Here is a 25196-nt window from a genome sequence, read left to right as displayed (position 1 = left end):
CCACAACAGTCATGTAGGCCAGCATTCATTTCTTTGGAAAGCTTGAATCAAGCAATCTTTACTTCATATAAGCAATGAATACTGTAGTACTCTTTTTGCAGTACACAAATTCAAATGATGCTTTGCCAAGCAACCTGACAAATTCATAAGAATAAAAATGTGAAAAAATACATGAAAAAAACAAATTCAGTATTTATAGTCACAAAGTAGAATGTAGAAGACCAATACCTGATTATTTTTGTTGTCTGATGGAATTATGGTTAACAAGATTCAGTACTGAATTGAGGCGATGTTGCCAGTAAAAATAACTCACTGGAAGTATGTAAACAATAAACACTATGTGATCAACCATAGAAATTTGAAGGACACCACAGGCCACACATAACAAGGAAGAATATTTGATATACATCTATACATCTTGATCACAAAAACCTTATATTGCCTATTCATTTCAGTACATTCAAACAGTTTTGCCCTTTTGGTGGCTACACAAAATATATAATAGAAGAAAATAGAAATCCAAATGGCTTTTTATTTTTGAACCTTTCTCCTTGGTGCAAAGGTTTACAGAGCTTACCAAGCTACCATGACACAAATTATTGTCTATCTAACAGACATCTTGAAATAATTAAATCAGAAATTTCTATCTTTTCACCAATAAATATAAAAGGAGACAGATCCTCAAAAAATCAAAAATAGATGAAAATGCGGTTTAGTGAGGTGTTTACTACATGCAGGAAAAACAAACATTCATTATAAATACAAGATTGGTGATAAATTCTTAGGAGAAGCAACCTCTTAAAAGGATTTAGGGATTTATGTTGATGCAATATTCTCAACATCCAAACAGTGTACTGCAAGGCAAATAAAACACTGGCTTACAATGTGAAAACGGTTTAGTATAAATATAAATTAGTACAGGGGCTGAGGGGTCTGTACTGATTTGTGGAAATCAAATAATTTATTTGGGTTTTACATAGACTGTTTATTTATTGAATATTTCTGGTCCGGACGGCACAGTGGCGCAGTGGTAGTGCTGCTGCCTCGCAGTAAGGAAACCTGGGTTCGCTTCCCAGGTCCTCCCTGCGTGGAGTTTGCATGTTCTCCCTGTGTCTGCGTGGGTTTCCTCCCACAGTCCAAAGACATGCAGGTTAGGTGCATTAGCAATCCGAAATTGTCCTGTGTGCTTGGTGTGTGGGTGTGGGTGGATGTGTGTGTGTGTGTGTGTGTGTGTGTTTGCCCTGCGGTGGGCTGGCACCCTACCCAAGGGTTTGTTCCTGCCTTGCACCCTGTGCTGGCTGGGATTGGCTCCAGCAGACCCCCCTGACCCTGTGCTAGGATATAGCAGGTTGGACAATGACTGACTGACTGACTGTTTCTAGTCCCTCTGTAACAAGTCAGACTACACGTTGTAGGGGGTATAAACTGACCACATGACATAATGCCTACCAAAATCACCCTTTCTGTATGACAGAAAAAAACAACTGCCATGGCACTGCTGGAAGAGAAACCTTAAGTATATTCTTCTGAGTAGAAGTTGGATGATGTCAGTCCATTGACTGTCTTTTTGTCTGTGACTCAGTGATGTACAATTCATGACAAAAATACTTTAGTCGAGGAGCAAATCTGAATACACCTTTTTCTACACAAGTTTTCTGAGTGACAATTTTAGACTTTATGAAACCTAATGTCCACACATTTTTGAATACCCTAATGCAAGAGGGACATTTCAAATTAACTTGTTCCAGTAACAAAGTTTATTCATGCCAGATTTGTTTCAAGAGAAGCTTAGTTAATTCCAGCATTAACATTTTGCACAAGTTTAAAATCATTTAAGCATAGAACATCTTTACTTACATGCATTTTAACTATACTGGCTAATATAATAATACAGAACTAGTGCAACATATCTGTACCTGCTTTGAGCTGGCATGTTCTGAAAACAGGTTGCTTGTTGAAATGTACTTTGGCAGCTGGCTTTCTTAAATAGTCTTTATTAATAATTATTTCATCAACAAATTTTATTTTCACTTAGCAGTTGTAAAGTCCAACTACAAAATGCTAGAAGTTATTTTGGTGGGGCTCAATGTCGGCCTAGAGATTGTGCGTTTTCATCAAATTTCTGCTGTATGCATTTCAGTCCCACAAATGTTTTGCCATACCATCACAGCATAAGTCATCTGTACAGACTGAATAATACTGACACTAATATGAACCTTTAAGGTAAGACAATTATTTGCTCTCTCTCATAGCATACCCCAAGTCCTTTTCTTATGTGTGCTAGAATTGTCACTTGTGTAAACAAACAACAACAATCACACTCCCTGCCTTTTTTATACCTGAAAATACTTTCCTTTTTAAACTTGAAAAAGAGAAACCAAATATCCATCCAACAGCTGATAAATATGGCAACAGAACCACGGTTAATGTTAAGAAAAATAGTCAACATTAAAATATCAAAACAGGAAATTTAAGGATGATAGATAACTTCTTCAGTCTCTGTATCTGCTTAAGAGTTATGTCGCTTCAGAAGAATAAACAGATGTACATGCAGGTTAGATGAACTGGTGATCCTAAATTGGCACTAGCGCATGTGTGTGTGTCACCCAGCGATGGACTAATGCCCTGTTCAGAGTTTGTTCCCTGCCTTCCACCCTATACTAGCTGGAATAGGCTCCAGCAGACCCCTGCGACCCGGTTTTGGACAAAGCAGGTTAGAAAATAAGTGAATGATATTTGAAGTATTAAACCAAAGTATTAAATTAAAATAAATATTACATATTTTAACATTTTTTTTTCTGATTAATGTTGTCTGCTTTATATTACTTATCTTTTGGCACCTCAAGCTGCTTCATTTCAAATTATTCTCACTGACAATAAAACCATGGACCAAACCATGACCAAAGAATGATCAATTACAGTGATCCCTCGCTATATCGCGCTTCGCCTTTCGCGGCTTCACTCCATCGCGGATTTTATATGTAAGCATATTTAAATATATATCGCGGATTTTTCGCTGCTTCGCGGGTTTCTGCAAACAATGGGTCTTTTAATTTCTGGTACATGCTTCCTCAGTTGGTTTGCCCAGTTGATTTCATACAAGGGACGCTATTGGCAGATGGCTGAGAAGCTACCCAACTTACTTTCTCTCTCTCTCTCTCTTGCGCTGACGTAGGGGGGTGTGAGCAGGGGGGCTGTTCGCACACCTAGACGATAGGGACGTTGCTACCTTCTGTGTGCAGCTGCTTCCTGAAGGACATGCTGCACGGTGCTTCGCATACTTAAAAGCTCAAAGGGCACGTATTGATTTTTGACTTTGTTTTTCTCTGGCTCTCTCTCTCTCCCTGCTCCTGACGGAGGGGGTGTGAGCTGCCGCCTTCAACAGCTTTGTACCAGCGGTGCTTCGCATACTTAAAAGCCAAACAGCCCTATTGATTTTTTTTTGACTGCTTGCTTTGTTCTCTCTCTCTCTCTCCTGACGCGCACTCCTTTGAAAAGGAAGATATGTTTGCATTCTTTTAATTGTGAGACAGAACTGTCATCTCTGTCTTGTCATGGAGCACAGTTTAAACTTTTGAAAAAGAGAGAAATGTTTGTTTGCAGTGTTTGAATAACGTTCCTGTCTCTCTACAACCTCCTGTGTTTCTGCGCAAATCTGTGACTCAAGCATGACAATATAAAAATAACCATATAAACATATAGTTTCTACTTCGCGGATTTTCTTATTTCGCGGGTGGCTCTGGAACGCAACCCCCGCGATGGAGGAGGGATTACTGTATTCCACATCTGAACCTGAATCTATTAAGCTTTAATTAAGATGTGTAGATAGATAGATAGATAGATAGATAGATAGATAGATAGATAGATAGATAGATAGATAGATAGATAGATAGATAGATAGATAGATAGATAGATAGATAGATAGATAGATAGATAGATAGATAGATAGATAGATAGATAGATAGATAGATAGATAGATAGATAGATAGATAGATAGATAGAATTTAGTTTATCACTTAAACTATCTATCTTTTTAGAGCTCTGTCAACATCTTTGTCAAAACAGTGTTCAAAATTTTAGCACATGCACAGAACATTCATATTCATTCTTACCTTTGGCAGATAATCACAGCCTCGTAGAATGGCTAAGCCTACCAGTGTTTCCCTTGCTAAGTTTAATTCAGAAGTAATTCTGCTCATCTTATAACAATCTATATGGGGATCCTATAAAAGCAAAAAATAACAAACTTCTTGATCACAAAATACGATTAAAATCTAAAAGATGCAAAATTCTGCATGGACAATATATAAGCTAAAATTTCAAAAGGTATTGCAAGGGCAGTTGACAATTGAGGAGACTAACACATAATTTATATTTTCATATTCATTCAACAATCCTTCTTCTAACTGGGTTATTCAATTCAGGGTGATTGGGTGCCGGTACTTGCCTGTGTAGCACTGAGTGGAAGAGCACAATTTATACATAGCCCACTCATGACGCACTGCCCTGGTAAAAGGCATAGTCACAGCTTAGCTAACAGACAAGCTCACTAGCTATCCACCCCCTTTCTAAATATTCTACAATATTCAATATTAATGGATACTGTATATGATTCTAATCATAATCAGGTATTACGTGGAGATTGTTGGCAATCTAGGAATCAATTAAAATAAAAATAACACGCTAATTAATTAGTAACTCGTCCCATGAAAAAAAAAAAACTACAAAAATTACCTTGGTAAACATATTGAAGTTTTTGTAAACTGTTTGAGCTCCATATAGAAAAGCATCTCCATCGTTAGTGATGCAACCATCCACAATGCCATGAGCATTTAGGAAAGCACACATTGCTTCTGCTTCTCCAGCAGCAGTTACCCAAGGAATACCTAGGCAAGTCAGCATTTCAGAGCACTGGAAAATTAAAAACTAAATATGTTACCTATACTAATTCAACACTATTGGAAAATATTACCGTTAAAACATACAGAACAGCTAAAGAAGTATTTGAAAAGACACCAACAAGGTCCATTTTATTACCATAGACATAAAACTGACTTTTAGTCACTGATTATACTTATTATTACATTTCACATTTCAGACTTCTATAGTGTTTCTACAAATAACAAATAAGAAAAAAGTTCAACGGATTTATTTTAACATTCAAGAGTTTTACCTCTTTAAGAACAAAGGCAAAATGAGAGCGCCCTGCTTTACCAGAAGATGATTTAGCTGATGTGCCATATCTCATTTCAAGCCTCTTTTTCATGGTTTCAGCTTTTAACTTTGGTGCTTCACCTTCCATCACAAATATAAGTTTCACTCCCATTAAAATAAGAGAAGAAACTCGAAAAAACAGGTTCCTGTAAAGGTAACATAAGTATTAAAAGAGGTTAAAGTTCAGAAATAACACAGATTCAATAAGCTTCCCTCTAAGTTTCTGCAAACTTGCTCAAATGTCTGCAAAAAGAATTGTTACCCTCAAGATACTAGATATAAATTTTCTAGCAAACTGTACATCGTGAAATTGAAATTATTAGAACAATTTCTTTAGAAGAGGTCAATATGTATAGTAAAGCTCTATTTATTGGATTTAATTCTAAAAAAATGGCTGTCTTTGTATAATTCACAATTTTTGCACTAGATTTCTAATATAAATCATGGAATAAAACACATAAAATTAAATGACAATTTTTTTTTTTTAAATAATATTCACAAAACCGGAATTCATGTACATAAGAATTTACGTCTCTCACGGAGGCGACACCACCTGGTTACACTTTCCTCAAAGAACCCTGTAGCTCAAGACAAGGCGGAGGACTTGCAGTAATTGTCAGAGTGGAGTTAAACATCAAAAGAATCCCAATTGACTGTCCATTGTCTTTCGAATGTCAGGCTCTTAAGCTAATAACGGAATCCGGTCCTTTCTTACTCATTGTTCTTTATCGTCCTCCAAAATACAATGCATCCTTCTTATCTGATCTTTCTGAACTATTAACCCACTTAAGTTCCTTTTCCCAGAGAGTCATTCTTCTTGGTGATTTCAACATCCATATTGACATCCCCACATCTAAACTGAGAAATGAATTACTATCCTTACTGGACTGTTTTGACTTGACACAACATGTTGATTTTCCCACCCACTCTGGTGGTCATATATTGGATCTGATCTGTACATCTGGACTATCTGTTGCCAACACTTACAGCACTGATTTGGGACTCTCTGACCATAAAGCAGTACTTTTCACTGTCTCGTTACCTCTCCCTCCTCTTACCTGTAAACGACAAATTTCTTACAGAAACCTTAAAAATATCTGTCCCTCTATCCTTTCTGAATCCATTTCTGATCTTTTACTGTCTTCACCTATTCCATCAACACCAGATAGTCTTGTTGACCACTATAACACAGCCCTTCATTCAGCATTAGATAACACAGCTCCTTTAAAATATAAGGATGCTTCCTTTAAGCATTCAGCTACTTGGTATAATTCAGAATTGTGATCTATGAAAGCAGCTGGCCGACGTCTTGAGAGAATGTCACGTAAGTCTGGCCTCACCGTGCACATCCAGGCTTTCTCTGACCACCAAAGAGCTTACAGAGAAGCACTAACTGCTGCCAAGAACACCCATTATGGCAGAATAATAGAAAGTGGCCACGATAACCCAAGGGTTTTGTTCTCTGTAGTTAATAAACTACTCCAACCTGCATCTGGCACAACTACCTTTTCTACTGAAGTTTGGGAGAAATTTCTCCACTTTTTCCATAACAAAATTAAAGATCTAAATAATTCAACTAACATAAATACATCATCTGTTTATATCTCTCCCTGTTTTCCCACTCCATCCAGCTCCTTCTCTGCTCTCACCAGTCACATCTGCTTTTCTTAATGACCTGCTTTGTAAAATCAGGCCAACTACTTGTGTACTGGACCCCCATCCCCACCACACTACTTAAATCCTGCCTTCATGCCATAATCCTGCCTATTACAACAATCATAAACTCATCCCTTGTCACTGGCTTGGTGCCGCTCACTTTTAAAATTGCTTCTGTAACCCCAATGATTAAAAAAGTGTGGTCTTGATGCTGACAATCTTAACAATTTTCGGCCTATTTCCCACTTATCTTTTCTGTCAAAAGTTCTTGAGCGTGTTGTAGCTTCCCAACTCACCAACTATTTAACTTCTAATAATTTGATGGAACCCTTTCAGTCTGGTTTCAGAGCACAGCACAGCTGTGAAACTGCTCTGCTATGGGTAACCAATGATTTGCTTATGGCAGCAGACTCTGGACAAACCAGCATATTAATTCTGTTAGACTTCAGTGCAGCATTTGACACTGTCAGACATGACATTCTACTGTCCAGAATGGAAAACATACTGGGTATCTCTGGCCCTCCAGTGGTTCAAGTCCTATCTGACTGATAGGCAAGAGTGTTAGTCTTGGCAACAGAAGATCCAGCTCAGCGCCAGTTACACAAGGAGTCCCTCAGGGCTCTGTCCTCTGCTTTTCTGTATTTATATGCTTCCCCTTGGCCATATTATTTGTAGCTTTGGAGAGGGTTATCATTTTTATGCAGACGATACTCAACTCTATTTCAAAGTTAAAAGTGGAACTTCATCAGAGCTTTCTCAGCTCACAACTTGCCTCAGTGAAATTAAAACCCGGATGGAGCAGGACTCTTTAAAATTAACAACAAAACTGAACTCCTGCAAATTGGGACTAAAGTGCAACTTAATAAAATGAGCTCCTTCCCAGTCAATCTTGGCGGTGATCTCATCAGACCTGCCCTCTACTGCAAAGAATCTTGGTGTTATTTTTGATTCCTCCCTTTCTTATTCCACCTATATAAATCACATTAAGAAGCATTCTTACTTTCACCTCTGTAACATTACATGTGTTCGCAACTTCCTCTCCTTTTCTAACGCTGAGAAACTTATCCATACTTTTATCACATCCCGAATCGATTATTGTAATTCCCTACTGGCAGGTGCCCCTTCTAATCTTATATCACAGCTCCAGCTTATTCAAAACTCGGCTGCAACAGTCCTTACACGGACCAGAAACAGCGAGCACATAACTGGCTCCCTATGTCTTACAGAATTGAATATAAAATTCTACTAATAACCTACAAAGCCTTAAACGACCTTGCGCCAAACTACATCAGTGACCTTCTCCATCACTATATGCCTGTCCGCCCACTAAGGTCCTCTAATTCTGACAATCTTGTTGTACCCCACACTAATCTACACTCCATGGGTGACAGGGCCTTCAGCTGTATAGCGCCCAGACTCTGAAATGACCTACCGAAATTAATCAGGTCAGCTGACTCCATGAATTCTTTTAAACAACAACTCAAAACTCATCTGTTCAGGAAGGATTTTAGCTCTACCTGACTTTATTACCCTTCTTTCAGTTTACTTCTATGTCAAGATGCTCATGTAACCTGTGTGTGTGTGTGTATGTGTGTGTGTGTGTGTATGTGTGCAAGACCATCAATTATGTTGTCTGTTAGGCTTTTGTCTGAATTTACTATCTTACTCTTCTTTATTTATTTATCTGCTTTAGTACAATGCTATGTACTGCATACCCTGCCATTCTTTCTTAAACTCTGTGAAGTGCCTTGAGCATTGGAAAGGCGCTATATAAATAAAATGTATTATTATTATTATTATATTTCAATATATGTATAGCCTAATACCACCTATTATGAAGTCTTAATTAAATTCTCTAAATATTTGGCTCCTAGACATTAAAAAAATGTCATAAATAAACCATATTTTTCCATAAGCAACTGACTCCATTATCACGTGAATTCTTTTGAAAAGAAATATGGCATTTGCTCTGACAAACTCCCTATAGACAAAAGTGTAGCTTTGTAATAGTCATGGAATAAACACAAACACAGTGTATAAAGTACTTTCTATCCATTTTTAAGCATATGAGGTTTCACGCAGTCACTCAGATTCTATTTTTTTACATTAGAAATACTGAATTGTGAAGATAAAGTAATTAAAAATATAATTTCTGCTCCATGTAATTTGGTGAGCTATAATGTTTTAAAATTATTGGAAAATTTTAACAAGCAGCAAGTAACATAACATTACTGAACCAACTTAATCCACTCAAGTACCGGGCACAAGGTAGGACCAGTCCTGGAAAAAAAATCCTGCTTCCATTTATTTTGCAAATACGGAGGAAAAATATACTAAATAATATTTTATTACCAATTAATTAATGAAACGATTAAAAGTTGGATTGATAATTCCATAAATAGTATGTGTCTCTTTCCTAATATTTTTATATGCATTATAAAAAGCGTCAGACCTAGCATACCAGGTATACAGAATACTAGAGTACATCTTAAGTGTGGGTTTAAATAATAATAATAATAATAACAACTGTACGAGTATCACTGTTTGGCAATACCAAATAACAATGCCAGACCACAAAACTGAAAATTCCTAATAAAGTGGGTTTCTACATTACATAATGAATATTAGCAAATAGAGACAACAAAAAATAAAAGTACTGGCCAGTCCAAAACAATTTTCTAAAAATAGACAACTGTACACCTGGACTGTTACTTCATCATCTTACTTTTTTCCCCAGCATTTTCCAGCTTATTTTTCTCTCTCTCTTTCTCCTCTTGTGCTGCCTCAACTACAGTAGAAATTCTGAATTCCAACTTCTGATTTCTAAATTTGATGACATTTTTTTTTCTGGATAGTAATGCCAGCATCTCTCCTTTTCCAAAGAGTCAATAGGGAAGCAGTACTTATTCTATCTCATGATAGCCCTACTGCAACTTAAAGGTAGCTGGAGAACCAACAACTGAAATCAGTTGGTGTATAGGCATCTTGTCCAAATATTTATTGCCATGAATCAGGTCAACACCAAAATCTGCCATAAACTTCTTCTCTGCCTCAGAGTTCTTATTTCTACCCATGTAATTCATTTAGCCAGTTATTGACAGGCGTCTATCCTAGTACTGAGACACAATGTTACAGTGTGTGAAATATGATGGCAAACCTTGCTCTTGGCAAGTTACTGATAGTCTCTTTTATATGGCTTGAGACAGCTCTTCTACTCTTTTTTGCTGTTGTTTCTGCTGTGAGACAAAATATTTGCCCACCAAGTTTTAATCCTGACTGATTGGTTTAACCCATAGCCCTAGCTCACCTGAGGAAGTCTGTTAACCTGCTTGTGTTACAATTATTGTAATATATAAGTTGTGTTTTAAAGTTTACTTATAGAACTTTTAGAAGGTGTTTAAAGAAGATGATGTATGAAATGCATTGACTGAGAAAAATATTTTAATACTACAGCTACTCTGTGTAATGAATATTAATAGTGTCTTCCCTGTATTATATCTTCTGACCAAAAATTAAAACAAGGCTACAGTTGTATTAAAGTCTGCAGCCTGCTTGTATTTGTTATTTCGTTTCCTTAATCTTGTGATTTATAAATCTGAAGTATTTATATCTTATTCATTTTGTTAAAGCAAAAACATCCATATTACTAACCAAGAATGCTAAACCGGATGGACGCAGGGACATCCGGCCATGGGCCGTAGCCGCAAAAAGACGTACTGCGCAGGCGCAAAAAGAGTCCGCGAGAGGCGGATGAGGAGCCGCGAGAGGGGGACAAAAGAGGCCGCGAGAGGCGGATGAGACCACAGAAAAAAGGAGTGAGCACAGAAAAAAGAGAAAAAAGGAGTCAAACAAATGAAGCGCAACGAGCACCGAAAAAAGGAAAAGGCACATAAAAAAGTAGTCAAACGCAGGCAAAGCACGAAACACATTGCACACGAAACTAGACCCAAAAAAAAAAAAAAAAAAAAAGAGGCTCGCGCACAACAGCAAGGTACACCACCCCCCCCCAACAGGCACCGGACGGGACACACACCAAGAGGGGGATTCAACAAGCCCATGGAACACAAAAAAAAAGAACACAAAACCACCCCACAGACCCTACAAGCAAGGGACGGGACACACACAAAGAGGGGGATTCAACAAGACACAGGAACACAAAAAGAAAGAAGACGCTCGCGCAACAACAATCCTCATCCCCCAAACACACACCCAAAGCCACATATTCTAAAGTGAACGTCAACACCTTCACACTAGACAGCATAGGTGTCAGCATAGGTGGATCTCCTTACAATAAAGCACTATTAACCGTTCAACTGCAGAAAAGGAAACATATTAACAGTGAGTGCGATCCTCCTTATTACTTATCCATATTTCACATGCTGAGAAAGAAACAAGTCATGAATACACGGTCACGGGTACAAAACGAAAAGGAAAGGGTAACAGGAACAAACACACGAACACGAAAGAAACAACAAAATAGACGGCTATGCAGCATAGGTGGATCTCATTACAATAAGGCACTATTAACCGTTCAAACGCAGAAAAGGCTCCATATTAACAGTGAGTGCAATACTCCTTATTACTTATCCATATTTCTAAAAGAAAAAATGTCTCGACTCCAAAAACGCAAAGCTCAACTAAAGCTTCTAACTAACGATGTACCTAAAAGTAAAAACTTTATGAACTGCATTAGATCCTACAATAGTTCATTTGCTTTTGCATCTACCGGAGTAAATATCAGGCCACCAAAAGGCAATGGCCCATACTGCTTTCCCATATGTGCACAAATACTGCATCGCATTGGAACAGTGCACCCTGAAACAAATCAACAACGCAAATATGCACAAATCTACATCCTAGATCCACATGACGCAATCTATCAATCAAAGTGCTGCATCGCAACAGGCACGGATTCAAAACGAAACACCTCCCGTCTCAGACATACATTAACGGCAAGGAAGGCTACAACGGGCTTCTCACACAGCACAGGCAAATCGATTACAGCTCCAAAACAACACGTCCCAAATACTACACATGTAACAACGCGCCTCTCAAACGGCACAAGCAAAACATAAAATCTTTATCAACTACATTAGATCCTACAAATCGGTATCCACTATGAACATTAACGGTGGCACTGCACGTGACATCCGTCTTGAAAAAATGTTAATTATTGATGAATGTACAATGGCATGAAGTCACTTACTCAACACCATTCATAAACTTCTACAAACGTTTATGAATAATAATATTCGCTTTGGAGGAAAGGTACTTTTATGAGGAGGAGATTTAAGACAGTGATTAGCTATTCTTCCAGATGCCGTGCGCACAGCTATTGTTCAGTGCACCTTAAAATACGCAGACAATTGGCATTGCTTTCAAAAGATACAGTTAGTAAAAAAGATACGATGTCCAGAACCAGATCATAACAATTGCTTATTACAACTGAGAGATTGTACACTCACCAATACAGATGGACTTCAGCCACATATTATTACAATTCCTCAAGCCTTTATCTGCGACGACTTAGTTACAGAGAGATTTGGAACAGCAATCTCATTACACCAAATGCCCCTTTAAACACAACGCACTATATTATGTCCAAAAGATATTAATGTGGAAAACATAAATACCCAAGTCATTCCATTACTTCCTGGAGAGACACAACTCTTTCTAAGCTCTGACAAACTTGACTCTGATCACAACAATAACCATCTTCATTGACCTTACAAGTTCTGACCTGGAATTACCTTTTACACTTAAACGGCGTGTACAAAGAAATTTTCAAATAAACTTTTACACTGTGCCACACACTTTATTGTTTGCTTTCTATTTGCATCATCTACACCGTCACACTATTCTATATCTCATTCATACATCACGCTCTTTGTCATTCCCAACACCAGAGGTTGGCGAGCGAAGCGAGCAGGGGGCGGAGCCCCCTAGTAATAATAATAATAAACTATTACTTTTAAAAGTTAAGCTGTCAGATTATTCCAGTTACCTGAGATGTGGCTTGTTTACTCTCCCCATCATCTCCTTGACATTTTTTGCTTCACAAATCCAAAGGCTTAAGTCCACTGCTAGAATTTTGCCATTCAGACTCTGCAAAGGTACAGACTCTCTTACAGGATCCAGAATGGACCATAAGTCATTTACTCCCATCTTTATGTCTGAAAAATATAAAACAAAATAATCAATGTAATAAATAAATAAATAAATAAAATAGGCTCGGGTATACATGTCCTTTTAGTGACTTCAGACCTGCTTAATCTTTATTTTGAGCACATATTCTTGGGAATTCTGAACTTTCACTGCTAAAAACTACTGTAAAAAGGCAAAATGAAAAAGCCCTGTTGTTTAGATAAAAATATTCACATACCAGCTTTGCAGTACTGATACAAAACACTCTTCTTAGCTTTAGTACCTTTAAAAAATAAAATGAGCCTATTCTGCAGACAATCCATGATCACCACTTATCTCTTATCTCTTTTGCAATCCATATTTCCTGGTGAGAGTTGCAATGATAATATGCAAAACAGTGATGACTAGACTTTTTTATCTACCATAAAAGCACTTGGTTCCTCCCAGCACATATTTTGTCTGCCTCTGCTTTCCAATGGATTAGATTCAATACAGTTTTCACAGAATGGATGACTTAACTGCCTCATCTGGCTCCTGTTAAGCCAGAGCAGAAGAGACCCTACTATGAGTTCCTCTTGGAGTGCCACAAAACAGTGGATAAGGAAATAATTTCCTCCATCTACACCTTAATCACCAGGAATAAAGCAAAACATTGTTCCAGCAGAGACCATGAATTCAAATTTGGAAGTCCCAGTTTTCATCCTGATTACATCACACTCGGTTACAGGTTCCTCTGGGACAAGTTAGAAATCACAATCAGCAAAATAAGAAAATAAAACCATTATACCCTTTTTGAAGTATTGCATTCATATTTAACACATTAAGAACACAGATACTAATCTGTCTTTATGGGATAATATTGTCATATTTACCTTTACAAATGTAAGGCTGTCTGGCACACCACATCAGCCTTGAAACATTGTACTGTTATAGCATCTCCTTCAAGACATCCCAAGTATCTTGTTTAAGTCCATAAACCATGTGCAGACTGGATGAGTGACTCCAACAACCTCACAGACAATTATACAAAGATTCGCACCACTGCTTGAAAGTCACATCAGAATTTACATCTCTCCTTTCGAGGCAAATGCATGATTATTGTCTAGACTCTCAAGAGGCAGGGAAGTGTCAGCCCTTGATCACTGAAACATACCACCTGCCCCCCAATCCTACCAAATCATAATGTTTTGTCTTGAACACCATAGACACACATTAACCAAGATATTCCAAAAATTAAATCTGATGCCTTAATTTTATCAGATAGAGATAATCCATCCTTGTTTCCCTATAGCCAGTGTTTGCTGTGAGTGAGTTAATAATTAAACAAAAGAATATACTTCTACAAATGTAGCACCACTTGATACTGTTTCAGTGGCCTATTCAAATGACAGTACTACTACTGCTTGACATATTAAGAAAAAGAGCTTTCTTAAGCACTAAATTTAATTTGCAATAACCAACTGTAAATTAAAAATGTTAATAGATTCAGTGTCTGCAAATGTACAGCAGAGAAGGTGCACATCAAGTTTAATTGTTGGGGGAAAAAAATGACAAGGATCAAAAATCACTGAATAAATCAATTCAAAGTGAAATGCTACTGGAGGATAACAGTTGACACTGCATAAGAGTTTGTCTCACATGCCTACCCCAGCACCTCAGGACAGACGGAGTGACCATGAACATGATGAAACATTTACAGATTCAGATGCAAAATGAACAACTTAGCCAGGGTACGTCACGAGATGGGAGAGCATAGTGGTGTAGTACATAACACTTCTGCATCATAGCTCAAGAATCAGTTCAAATTCTGACCTGTTCCCTTCCTGTATGCAAATGGATACTTTTCCTTTGTAGTTTATCTTGGTACTACTGTCTCTTCCAACATCTCAAAGAAGTGATGGTTTGATTAATAAGAAAACATAATTTGGGACAGTAAAACTAAACATGTCCTGCATTGGACTGGAATCCTTTTCAAATTGGTTCTCACCTTATGCTATATGCTGCCATTAAAGCATAAGTTGTTTTCCATTTATCTTTTGCTTTTTTTTTTAGTATTATGTTTTTTCAGGAAATGTATTTTTTTCTGACTGGTTAAACTTAAAAAAAATCTCTTAGGGTGGCACAGATGATAGTGTTGCAGTCTTTTAGTTTTTTCTCCCCAATTTGGTTCCTAGCATTGAGATGTTCTCAATGTATTCAAAATGGTTTCCACCAGGCTTTCTGTTTATTTTTCCCATATCCTAAAGATATGTATGTCAGGTTAATTAGCAACTTGAAATTGGTCCAATGTAAGCAAAAGTGCTCTGCAATGGGCAGAATGTTTACTTAAGGGGGTTCTTGTATTGTATCCAATGCTGCTGGCATAGATGATCACTCTTTAACCTGGTAGACTAAAAAGTAGGTTCAGAATCTAACTGTACGGAATACATGTGTGAAGGTCTTGGGGGGAAGGGGGCATACATTACTATTAGATATACTAATGATTAATGAGATGGAAACAAAATTTACAATATATACCATTAATCTTCCAGACTCACTAATCCAGAGCAGGGTCACTGGGAAGCTAGAGCATATCCCATCAAGCGTCTGGAGCACTGCCCAAAAAATCCCTGGATGTTCATTGCAGAGTGAACACACACACACACACACACACACACACACACACACACACACAAGAACACATACATGGGCCAATTTATCATTGCCAATATACACAGCTGCATGTGTTTGGACTGTGGAAGGAAACCGGATCAACTGAAGGAAACCCATGCGGACACAGGTAGGACAGGCAAACTCCATGCAGGGAGTACCCAGGGCTTGAACCCTGGTCTTTTTACTGTTATATATAACATATAATGTAATTATCAGAAAACAGACATAGCCAAGTGATCAAAATTCACATTTAAGATCTTCCAATTTTTGGTACTTGTGTACTAAATGGACGGCAGTGAAACCTCCCCCACCAATAAATATGTTATGAATTTGTCAAAACAATTGTACGTATGTAATCCTATAATATTCAGATTGCTGTAAATTTCTATTTTTTTTAACCCAATAAATATGTTATGAATTCGTCAAAACACTTCTGTTTTCCTTTGTCATGCCGTCCGTTTAGTACACAAGTTCCCAATTTTTTTTTTTTGCCAAACTTTCCATAATTTGGCCACATGTTTTGACTATACCTCAAGCTTACACCAGCTAAGTTCTCCTGTCTTGGAATCTTTGGGATAACCACGCACACTTATATTCTACCAAATATCCCATTTTTTTTGGAATAACACCAGATAGGACACCATTTTTCAATGGGCACACTGTTAACCTTCGTTATGTGATTTGTCACTCTCCTTGCTTACCCTCAGTATAGAAGATCCTAGCATGTGTACTATGTTACAGATTGCAGAGGTTATTACATTACTTTTACTTATTTTTAGTTAAATTCAGCTCACTGAAACAAGAAATACTCAGAAATTCTTTAATATATGGCAGCTCTTTTATGCCTTCCTTAAACGGCAATTCTGTCAGAAAGTGTTAATCACATTCAGTAGATGTAAGGGCTCTACCTATTTTAAACACTGTGCCTTATCTTATTGTCTTATTGTGTGCGTGTGTGAGAGAGAGACAGAATAGGGTTCCTTAAAGGTTCCCTAATGCCCTTGAAAAAATATATTTAAAACTACGCTTTATGTAGAACCAATTAATCTGCAATTTCCTGTAAAGCACTGTATTTACAGTTACATTCCGGTCGCACTTTCATTTCTGACGGGATTTAAACTGATCGAGTAATATTCTCCTCTCAAATCAATCAAGCAAGCACATACACCAACTGAAGCACGGGAACCCTGTGTTGGTTTAAATGAAGTTAGATGCTAACTCCCCTGTGAGTTCTGTTCTCCACTACCGCTACTTACACAAAGCGCCTTATGCGATCGCTACCTCATAAACAACCGCAATGCATATTACATGTGATGACAAGACAAAATGCCAGTATTAGTGACTTGCTGGAGATGTCGGACTCAACTATTTAATTACTGTTATCGCCGTTATTTATAATTTCAATAATGCTTAAAATAATTAAAGGGATTGTTTTACAAACTATTATTACTTACGTTTTGAATAAAAATTAACATTTGTCTATTGCTTACTGTTTTTACATAGTCTATATTACCATTTGACTATTGCTTACTGTTTTTACATACTGTCTACACAAACAAAAGGATAAAATCAGTGTTTACCTGAATGAACAATTCAAAAACAAAGATTCAAAACAGCCGCCTTTAGGGAAGTTGACTATGACAACAAAATACGAATGATAAATATATTTCCGTTTCCGCTTCTTTCCAGGTCCAATGTAAGTGGAGTTGCCGCCGCTTACTGGCCAAAGACCTAACTGCAATTGATTGCATCATCCACAGTCGTATCTATCGCCAGTCGCCTGATACCGCGCAGGCAGTCTGTTACATGGGTAAAGTTCATCATGGTAACGAGCTGAGCGGAAAGGATTAAAACATTTTTTTGTTATAATATTTTTTCACCCTGTAGTTTGTTTCTGCTTTGTGCCCATTGTAGCTGGAATAGGCTCCAAACCCAATCATAAATTGTGTTATTCATGCTTAGAATTTGGTCAGCGCTGCTGGTCCTTAGCAATTCTCAGCTGGTTTAAGCTAGCTGGGATAGGCTCCAGCAGACCTCTGCGACCCTGTTTTGGACAAAGCGGGTTAGAAAATGAGTGAATGATATTTGAAGTATTAACGCAAAGTATTAAATTGGCATAAATATTACATAGTTTAACATGTTTTTTCTGATTAATGTTGTCTGCTTTATATTACTTATCTTTTGGCACCTCAAGCTACTTCATTTCAAATTATTCTCACTGACAATAAAACCATGGACCAAACATGACCAAAGAATGATCAATTATTCCACATATGAACCTGAATCTAATAAGCTTTAATTAAGATGTAAGGATAGATAGATAGATAGATAGATAGATAGATAGATAGATAGATAGATAGATAGATAGATAGATAGATAGATAGATAGATAGATAGATAGATCCCTGGGTTATTCCACAACAACCTACATAACAAAATATTGTCAAGTTTAAACAGTAAAATAATTAAATATTAAAATGGGAAAACAACATAGTGTAATTTGTAATGCAGCTGAATGAATGAGTAATTTAAGTGCTGAAAAACTGTTGTACGCTTTATATGTACACTCACCAATCACTTTATTAGATACACCGTGCTAGTACCAAGATTGGACCCCTTTTGCCTTCAGAACTGCTGTAATCCTTTGTGGATTTTGATCCATATTAACCATATTCACACAGTTCCTGCAGATTTGTTAGCTGCACATCCATGATGTGAATCTTACATTCTACCACATCGCAAAGGTGCTCTATAGGACTGGGATCTGATGACTGAGGAGGCCATTTGAGTGCAGTGAATTGTTCAAAAAACCAGTTTGAGACGATTTGAGCTTTGTGACATGGCACATTATCCTGCCTGATGTGGCCATCAGATGATGGGTACACTAGATAGATAGATAGATAGATAGATAGATAGATAGATAGATAGATAGATAGATAGATAGATAGATAGATAGATAGATAGATAGATAGATAGATAGATAGATAGATAGATAGATACTTTATTATTCCCAAGGGGAAATTCACATACTCCAGCAGCACCTTACTGATACAAAAAAACAATATTAAATTAAAGATTGATAATAATGCAGGTAAAAAACAGACAATAACTTTGTATAATGTTAATGTTTACCCCCCCCCCCCCCCCCCCCCCCCGGGTGGAATTGAAGAGTCACATAGTTTGGGGGAGGAACGATCTTCTCAGTCTGTCAGTGGAGCAGGACAGTGACAGCAGTCTGTCACTGAAGCTGCTCTTCTGTCTGGAGATGACACTGTTTATTGGATGCAGTGGATTTTCCATAATTGATAGGAGCCTGCTGAGCACCCATCGCTCTGCCACAGATGTCAAACTGTCCAACTCCATGCCAACAATAGAGCCTGCCTTCCTCACCAGTTTGTCCAGGCGTGAGGCGTCTTTTTTCTTAATGCTGCCTCCCCAGCACACCACTGCATAGAAGAGGGCGCTCACCACAACCGTCTGATAGAACATCTGCAGCATCTTATTGCAGATGTTGAAGGACGCCAGCCTTCTAAGGAAGTATAACCGGCTCTGTCCTTTCTTACACAGAGCATCAGTATTGGCAGTCTGGTCCAATTTATCATCCGCCTGCACTCCCATCTATTTATAGGTCTGCACCCTCTGCACACAGTCACCTCTGATGATCATGGGGTCCATGAGGGGTCTGGGCCTCCTAAAATCCACCACCAGCTCCTTGGTTTTGCTGGTGTTCAGGTGTAGGTGGTTTGAGTCGCACCATTTAACAAAGTCCTTGATTAGGTCCCTATACTCCTCCTCCTTCCCACTCCTGATGCAGCCCACGATAGCAGTGTCATCGGCAAATTTTTGCACGTGGCAGGACTCCGAGTTGTATTGGAAGTCCGATGTATATTAGACTGAACAGGACCGGAAAAAGTACAGTCCCCTGTGGAGCTCCTGTGTTGCTGACCACAATGTCAGACGTGCAGTTCCCGAGACGCACATACTGAGGTCTATCTTTAAGACAGTCCACAATCCATGCCACCAAGTATGAATCTACTCCCTTCTCTGTCAGCTTGTCCCTAAGGAGCAGAGGTTGGATGGTGTTGAAGGCGCTAGGGAAGTCTAGAAACATACTTCTTACAGCACCTCTGCCTCTGTCCAAGTGGGAGAGGGATTGGTGTAGCATATAGATGATGGCATCCTCTGCTCCCACCTTCTCCTGATATACGAACTGCAGAGGGTCGAGGGCGTGTTGAACCTGTGGCCTCAGGTGGTGAAGCAGCAGCCTCTCCATGGTCTTCATTACATGTGATGTCAGAGCAACAGGCCGGAAGTCATTCAGCTCACTAGGACGTGATACCTTTGGGACTGGGGTGATACAAGATGTTTTCCAAAGCCTCGGGACTCTCCCCTGTTCCAGGCTCAGGTTGAAGATGCGCTGTAGAGGACTCCCCAGCTCCGATGCACAGACCTTCAGCAGTCGTGGCGATACTCCATCTGGACCCGCTGCTTTGCTGGCACGAAGTCTCCTCAGCTCTCTGCACACTTGCGGTGTTGTAATTATGGATGGGGATGTCTCTCCTATGCTGGTATCAGCAGAAGGATGTGTGGAGGGTGCAGTACTCCGAGGTGAGAGTGAGAGTGGGTTAGGGTGGTCAAACCTGTTAAAGAAGTTGTTCATTTGGTTTGCCTCTTCACGTCTCTCTCGATGGTGGTACCCTGCTTCGAGCTGCAGCCAGTGATGATCTTCATCCCATCCCACACTTCCTTCATGCTATTATTCTGCAACTTCTGCTCCAGCTTTCTCCTGTACTGCTCCTTCGCCGCCCTGAGCTGGACTCGGAGTTCCTTCTGCACGCGCTTGAGCTCATGCTGATCACCGCCTTTAAAAGCCCTTTTCCTCTGGTTCAAAAGGCCCTTGATGTCACTTGTAATCCATGGCTTGTTGTTAGCATAGCAGCGTACAGTTCTTACTGGAACTACAATGTCCATACAGAAGTTGATGTAGTCAGTAGTGCAGTCAACAACTTCCTCAATGTTCTCACTATGTGATCCCTGCAGGATATCCCAGTCTGTAGTTCTAAAGCATTCTCTCAGAGTCATCTCTGCCTCCGGGGTCCACTTCCTGAATGATCGTGTGGTTGTAGGTAGGACCCTCACTTTTGGTTTGTAGTGAGGCTGAATCAGAACCGGGTTATGATCTGCTTTCCCAAGTGCAGGCAGCGGGGTGGTGCTGTATGCGTCTTTAATGTTTGCATACAGTAAATCAATAGTCTTATTTCCCCAGGTGTTACAGTCAACATACTGGGAGAAGGCAGGTAATGTTTTGTCCAGCGTCACATGGTTAAAGTCTCCAGCGATTAGCACAAGCACCTCAGGGTGCTGCATTTGTAACTTAGCAACAGCAGAATGGATGATGTCACTCGCTGTCTCCACGTCCGCCCGAGGAGGGATGTACACGATGACAACAATGACGTGTCGAAACTCTCTGGGCAAGTAATAGGGACGCAAACTTACGGCCAACAGTTCAATGTCCCTGCAGCAAGTGGAGACTTTGACATTAACATGTCCAGAGTTACACCACCGTGTATTAACATAGAGAGCGAGTCCTCCTCTTTTGTGCTTCCCACAGGTACTTGCATCTCTGTCCGCTCTAACTGTGCTAAACCCGGGTAGCTCCATGTTAGCATCTGGGATGGTGGTAGTTAGCCACGTTTCGCAAAAGCACAACAGCCTGCATTCTCTGTAGGTTCTGACATTTTTCACCAGCGCAGCCAGTTCGTCGATCTTATTTGAGATTGAGTTCACATTTCCCAGAATCACAGAAGGCACCGAAGGCTTAAAACGGCACTTTCTCGCAAGCCGCTTCATTTTTAGCTTAGTGCCGGCTCTGCTGCCATGATACCGCCTTCTTACCTCATCGGGTAAATAGGGAACCACACCGGCACTGGCATTTGTTCTCAGCGCTCGAAGTTGAGTACTTGAATAGACAAGTCTCGGAGTGTAAAAATCCATGCCCATGTTGTAAAAGTAAGTGTGTCCAGGGAACGAATCCACATAAAATAAAGTGATAGGAGTGATCAATAAATAAAAATAGAAAAATAAAAGTAGAAAAGTACACATACACATACAGTCATACACGGAGCTGATGAAAAGGCTGCCACTCTCGGCGGCGCCGGAACTAACTAATGTCTATGGCCATAAAGTGATGGACATGGTCAGCAACAATACTCAGGTAGGTTGTGGCATTTAAATGATGTTCTGTTGGTACTAAGGGGCCTAAAGTGTGCAGAGAAAATATCCCCCACACCATTAAACCACAACCACCAGCCTGAACTGTTGATACAAGGCAGGATGGATCCATACATATATTGTTAACACCGCATTGTGACCCTATTGACCGAATGTCGCAGCAGAAATCAAGACTCCTCAGACTAGACAACATTTTTCCCATCTTCTATTGTCCATTTTTACCTGACAGGAGTGGCACTTCTGTTACTGTGGCCCATTTGCTTCAAGTTTCGATGTGTTGTGTGTTCAGAGATACTCTTTGTAGCAAGTTCTTATCTGAGTTACTGTTGCCATTCCGTTGGCTCAACCCTGGCTGATTATTTTCCTCTGACCTCTGGCATCAATAAGGAATTTTTGCCCACAGAACTGCTGTTCACTGAATATTTTCCCTTTTTTGGACCATTCCCTCTAAATCCTAGAGATGGTTGTGTATGAAAATCTGAGTAGATCAGCAGTTTCTGAAATACTCCGACCAGCCTGTCTGGCACCAACAACCGTGTCATGTTCAAAACCACTTAAATCACATTTCTTCCTCCTTCTGATGGTCAGTTTGAACTTCAGCAGGTCTTCTTGGCAATGTCTATATGCTTAAATGCATTGAGCTGCTGTCATGTGATTGGCTGATTAGATATTTGTGCTAACAAGTAGTTGAACAAGTGTACCTAATGAAGTGCCCGGTGAATGTACAGTATATATGCTGTGCAGTATGATGCTTTCTAACAGGGCTCATTCAGTACAAAAGGAAACCACCGATTATGACAAAACATTTGTTTAAAAACGTCAAGTAATGTAAATTTAGTTTATTATGTTCAAAAAAAATTTCATTTCACAGACTCGGAGAAGTCGCATTAACACACAACTTGGACTGTGGGAGGAAACTCACAATGGCATGGGGACAACAAGCAAAGTCCATACTGGAAGAACCTGGTTTATGAACCCTGGTGTCCTTACTTATGAATGTAGTTATATATTTAAGTAAATCACTGCATGCAAAATACATAAATGATTGTATCCTTCTGGAAAGCCTCATCTTATGTATATAAAGTTCAGCTAGTACAGTATTATAATTTAATTATTTATAAAGTGTTTATTTGAGCTAAAGCATTACCCAAACATAACAGTATGTAGGAATTTTTAAAAGGTATCTCATCACCAATTCCTTTCTTCAACTGTAGGAAAAGATCTAACCAAAAAGAGCTGACAAACGCACAAAGAAAAAACAAATGTTCAATAGACTCTGTATATAACATATAAGCATCACTCACATCAAGGAACGTACTTATTGTTTTAGTAACCAGTGAGTATATCTGCAATATTTTAAACAGTAATTCTCTGATTTTGTTATTGGGAAAAAAACGAAAAAACAAAAAAAAAATTAAGAAAAGAAAAGGTCCACATCGTGTTAGTTTATCATTAATTGCTTTTTTACGAAAGTAGGCATCTTTATACCTCCGAAACAGTAGATAGCGCTCTGGGTGCAAAACTTATTATGACGTCTAACAAGGAAATAACTGCTCATGCGCAAGTGTACGGCGCGTAATATTCCAGTACCTTTCCTTAAACATCCGCGAGAAGCAAGCCTTTCGCAGGACGTAGTGCATGCTTAAGACGATTTATTTTTTATTTGTTATGGATGTTACGGGGTGATACTCTCTAAATCCGGTGCACTGTGATAGAATTAAAGGTAAGTTGAAAGGTGAAACATTATGACGGCCCTTTTTTGGGTTTTGGAAAAGTTGACACGCTGTTGTTATTCAGCTGATCGATCGGCGAATTCTCTATTCATGTTCTTCGAAAAGCGAAAGTAAGACGGAAAGATGACGGATGTAACAAAGATTTTATTAAGAGCTGATCGGTAGAAGACTGGTCTTTTTATTCAGTATTCATAATAGTCATTAGCTATTATATTAAAATTTTTAGTTAAGTATGGAAAATGCTTTGAGCCATGGAAATGTCCTTATTTGGAAGTTAAACGTCCAGTTATCTATTTTTAAACACATGAAGAACAGCATTAACGTTGAAGAATAACGAAGGCTATCGTGAAGCAATGTGCTCAAAGTGGGTGCCTGTAACGGATCAATCGGACGTGGGCACAGGGAGAGGTGGAATAATTCAACGCGGACTGTGACCAGACTAAGATTGATGATTAAAGTCAAACACTCAAATAATACAAGTAGAGTGAAAGGGGTAGCATTATGTGTGAGAGACTGCAGAAATGAATGTTTCACTTTGGAGACACTGTGCAGAAATTTTCAGAGTGCTGATGAAACCTTAAAAAGGCTAAGCCCGTATAGAACACCAATCAGTAATTTGATATTGTTGCCAGTGCTGGGTGCTGATATGGATCTTTTCCATTTTAGTTGTCTCTTTGAAGTGTCTCCCAATCCTTAAAAGTACTGCTTGCCGTTGCCTCACTAGATAGAATTCTGTTTGTGACATTGCAGGCTTGTCCTTCTTATAGGTACTCCTGATGCTGGCTTTGAAGCTGCTGATTTGCATGAGGGAATGCCAGCTCATAGTGGTGGTGACTCATCCCATGTTGAAACAAATTTCCAGCACTGTTACATAGCCCTCCCTTATAAGTTGCTGTTCCCAGCGACCATTTCCAACTCCTTGAAACAGCACACAACTCTTCTAAATAGTGGGGTGGTCTTCGTTTTTTTCTGTGGTCGTGTGTCCTGTGACAGATACATCAACAGAGGTCTAAAGCTATTCTCTGTTATGTGGCACAGCAGGGATGTTGAGTGCTGCATTGTCAGATGGTGCAGCAGGAATGTTGACTTCCACTCTCGTACAGTTCAGCAGAAGTAGGGGCTAGGTGTCAACATTGATGTCCCGATTCGATTTGATTCCTTTCACAATGCCCCGATTTGATTTGATATTGATTTTATCTTGACTGAATTAACATCCATCCATCCATCCATTTTCCAACCCGCTGAATCCGGACACAGGGTCACGGGGGTCTGCTGGAGCCAATCCCAGCCAACACAGGGCACAAGGCAGGAACCAATCCCGGGCGGGGTGCCAACCCACTGCAGGACACACACAACACACCCATCACACACTAGGGCCAATTTAGAATCGCCAATCCACCTAACCTGCATGTCTTTGGACTGTGGGAGGAAACCCACACAGACACGGGGAGAACATGCAAACTCCACTCAGGGAGGACCCGGGAAGCGAACCCAGGTCCCCAGGTCTCCCAAGTGCGAGGCAGCAGCGCTACCCACTGCGTCACCGTGCCGCCCACTGAATTAACAT

The 25196-nt window shown here is 39.2% G+C and overlaps 2 protein-coding genes across 2 annotated transcripts in view; one reads left to right on the top strand and one right to left on the bottom strand.

Annotated features, from left to right (window-relative positions):
- LOC114648426 (flap endonuclease GEN homolog 1) overlaps nucleotides 1-17355 on the bottom strand; it is a 34473-nt gene extending 17118 nt beyond the window's left edge. The window contains exons 1-5 of the mRNA XM_028797455.2: nucleotides 17247-17355; nucleotides 12875-13043; nucleotides 5174-5360; nucleotides 4735-4911; nucleotides 4113-4223 (exon numbers count right to left, since the gene is read on the bottom strand). Coding sequence (XP_028653288.1) covers nucleotides 4113-4223; nucleotides 4735-4911; nucleotides 5174-5360; nucleotides 12875-13035 — 636 coding nt within the window. The 5' untranslated portion in view covers nucleotides 13036-13043; nucleotides 17247-17355. The remainder of the gene's footprint in view (nucleotides 1-4112; nucleotides 4224-4734; nucleotides 4912-5173; nucleotides 5361-12874; nucleotides 13044-17246) is intronic.
- Nucleotides 17356-23450: 6095 nt separating this feature from the next.
- The window catches only part of si:dkey-119f1.1 (Structural maintenance of chromosomes protein 6-like), a 155552-nt gene continuing 153806 nt past the window's right edge, over nucleotides 23451-25196 (top strand). The window contains exon 1 of the mRNA XM_051925505.1: nucleotides 23451-23619. The gene's annotated coding sequence lies outside the window, so the exon portion shown is untranslated. The remainder of the gene's footprint in view (nucleotides 23620-25196) is intronic.

Source organism: Erpetoichthys calabaricus, chromosome 3, assembly GCF_900747795.2.
Source record: "Erpetoichthys calabaricus chromosome 3, fErpCal1.3, whole genome shotgun sequence".
NCBI classification, from domain to species: domain Eukaryota; kingdom Metazoa; phylum Chordata; class Cladistia; order Polypteriformes; family Polypteridae; genus Erpetoichthys; species Erpetoichthys calabaricus.
The sequence above is the reverse complement of the archived record's forward strand: the minus strand, read 5'-3'. Positions and strand labels throughout refer to the sequence as shown.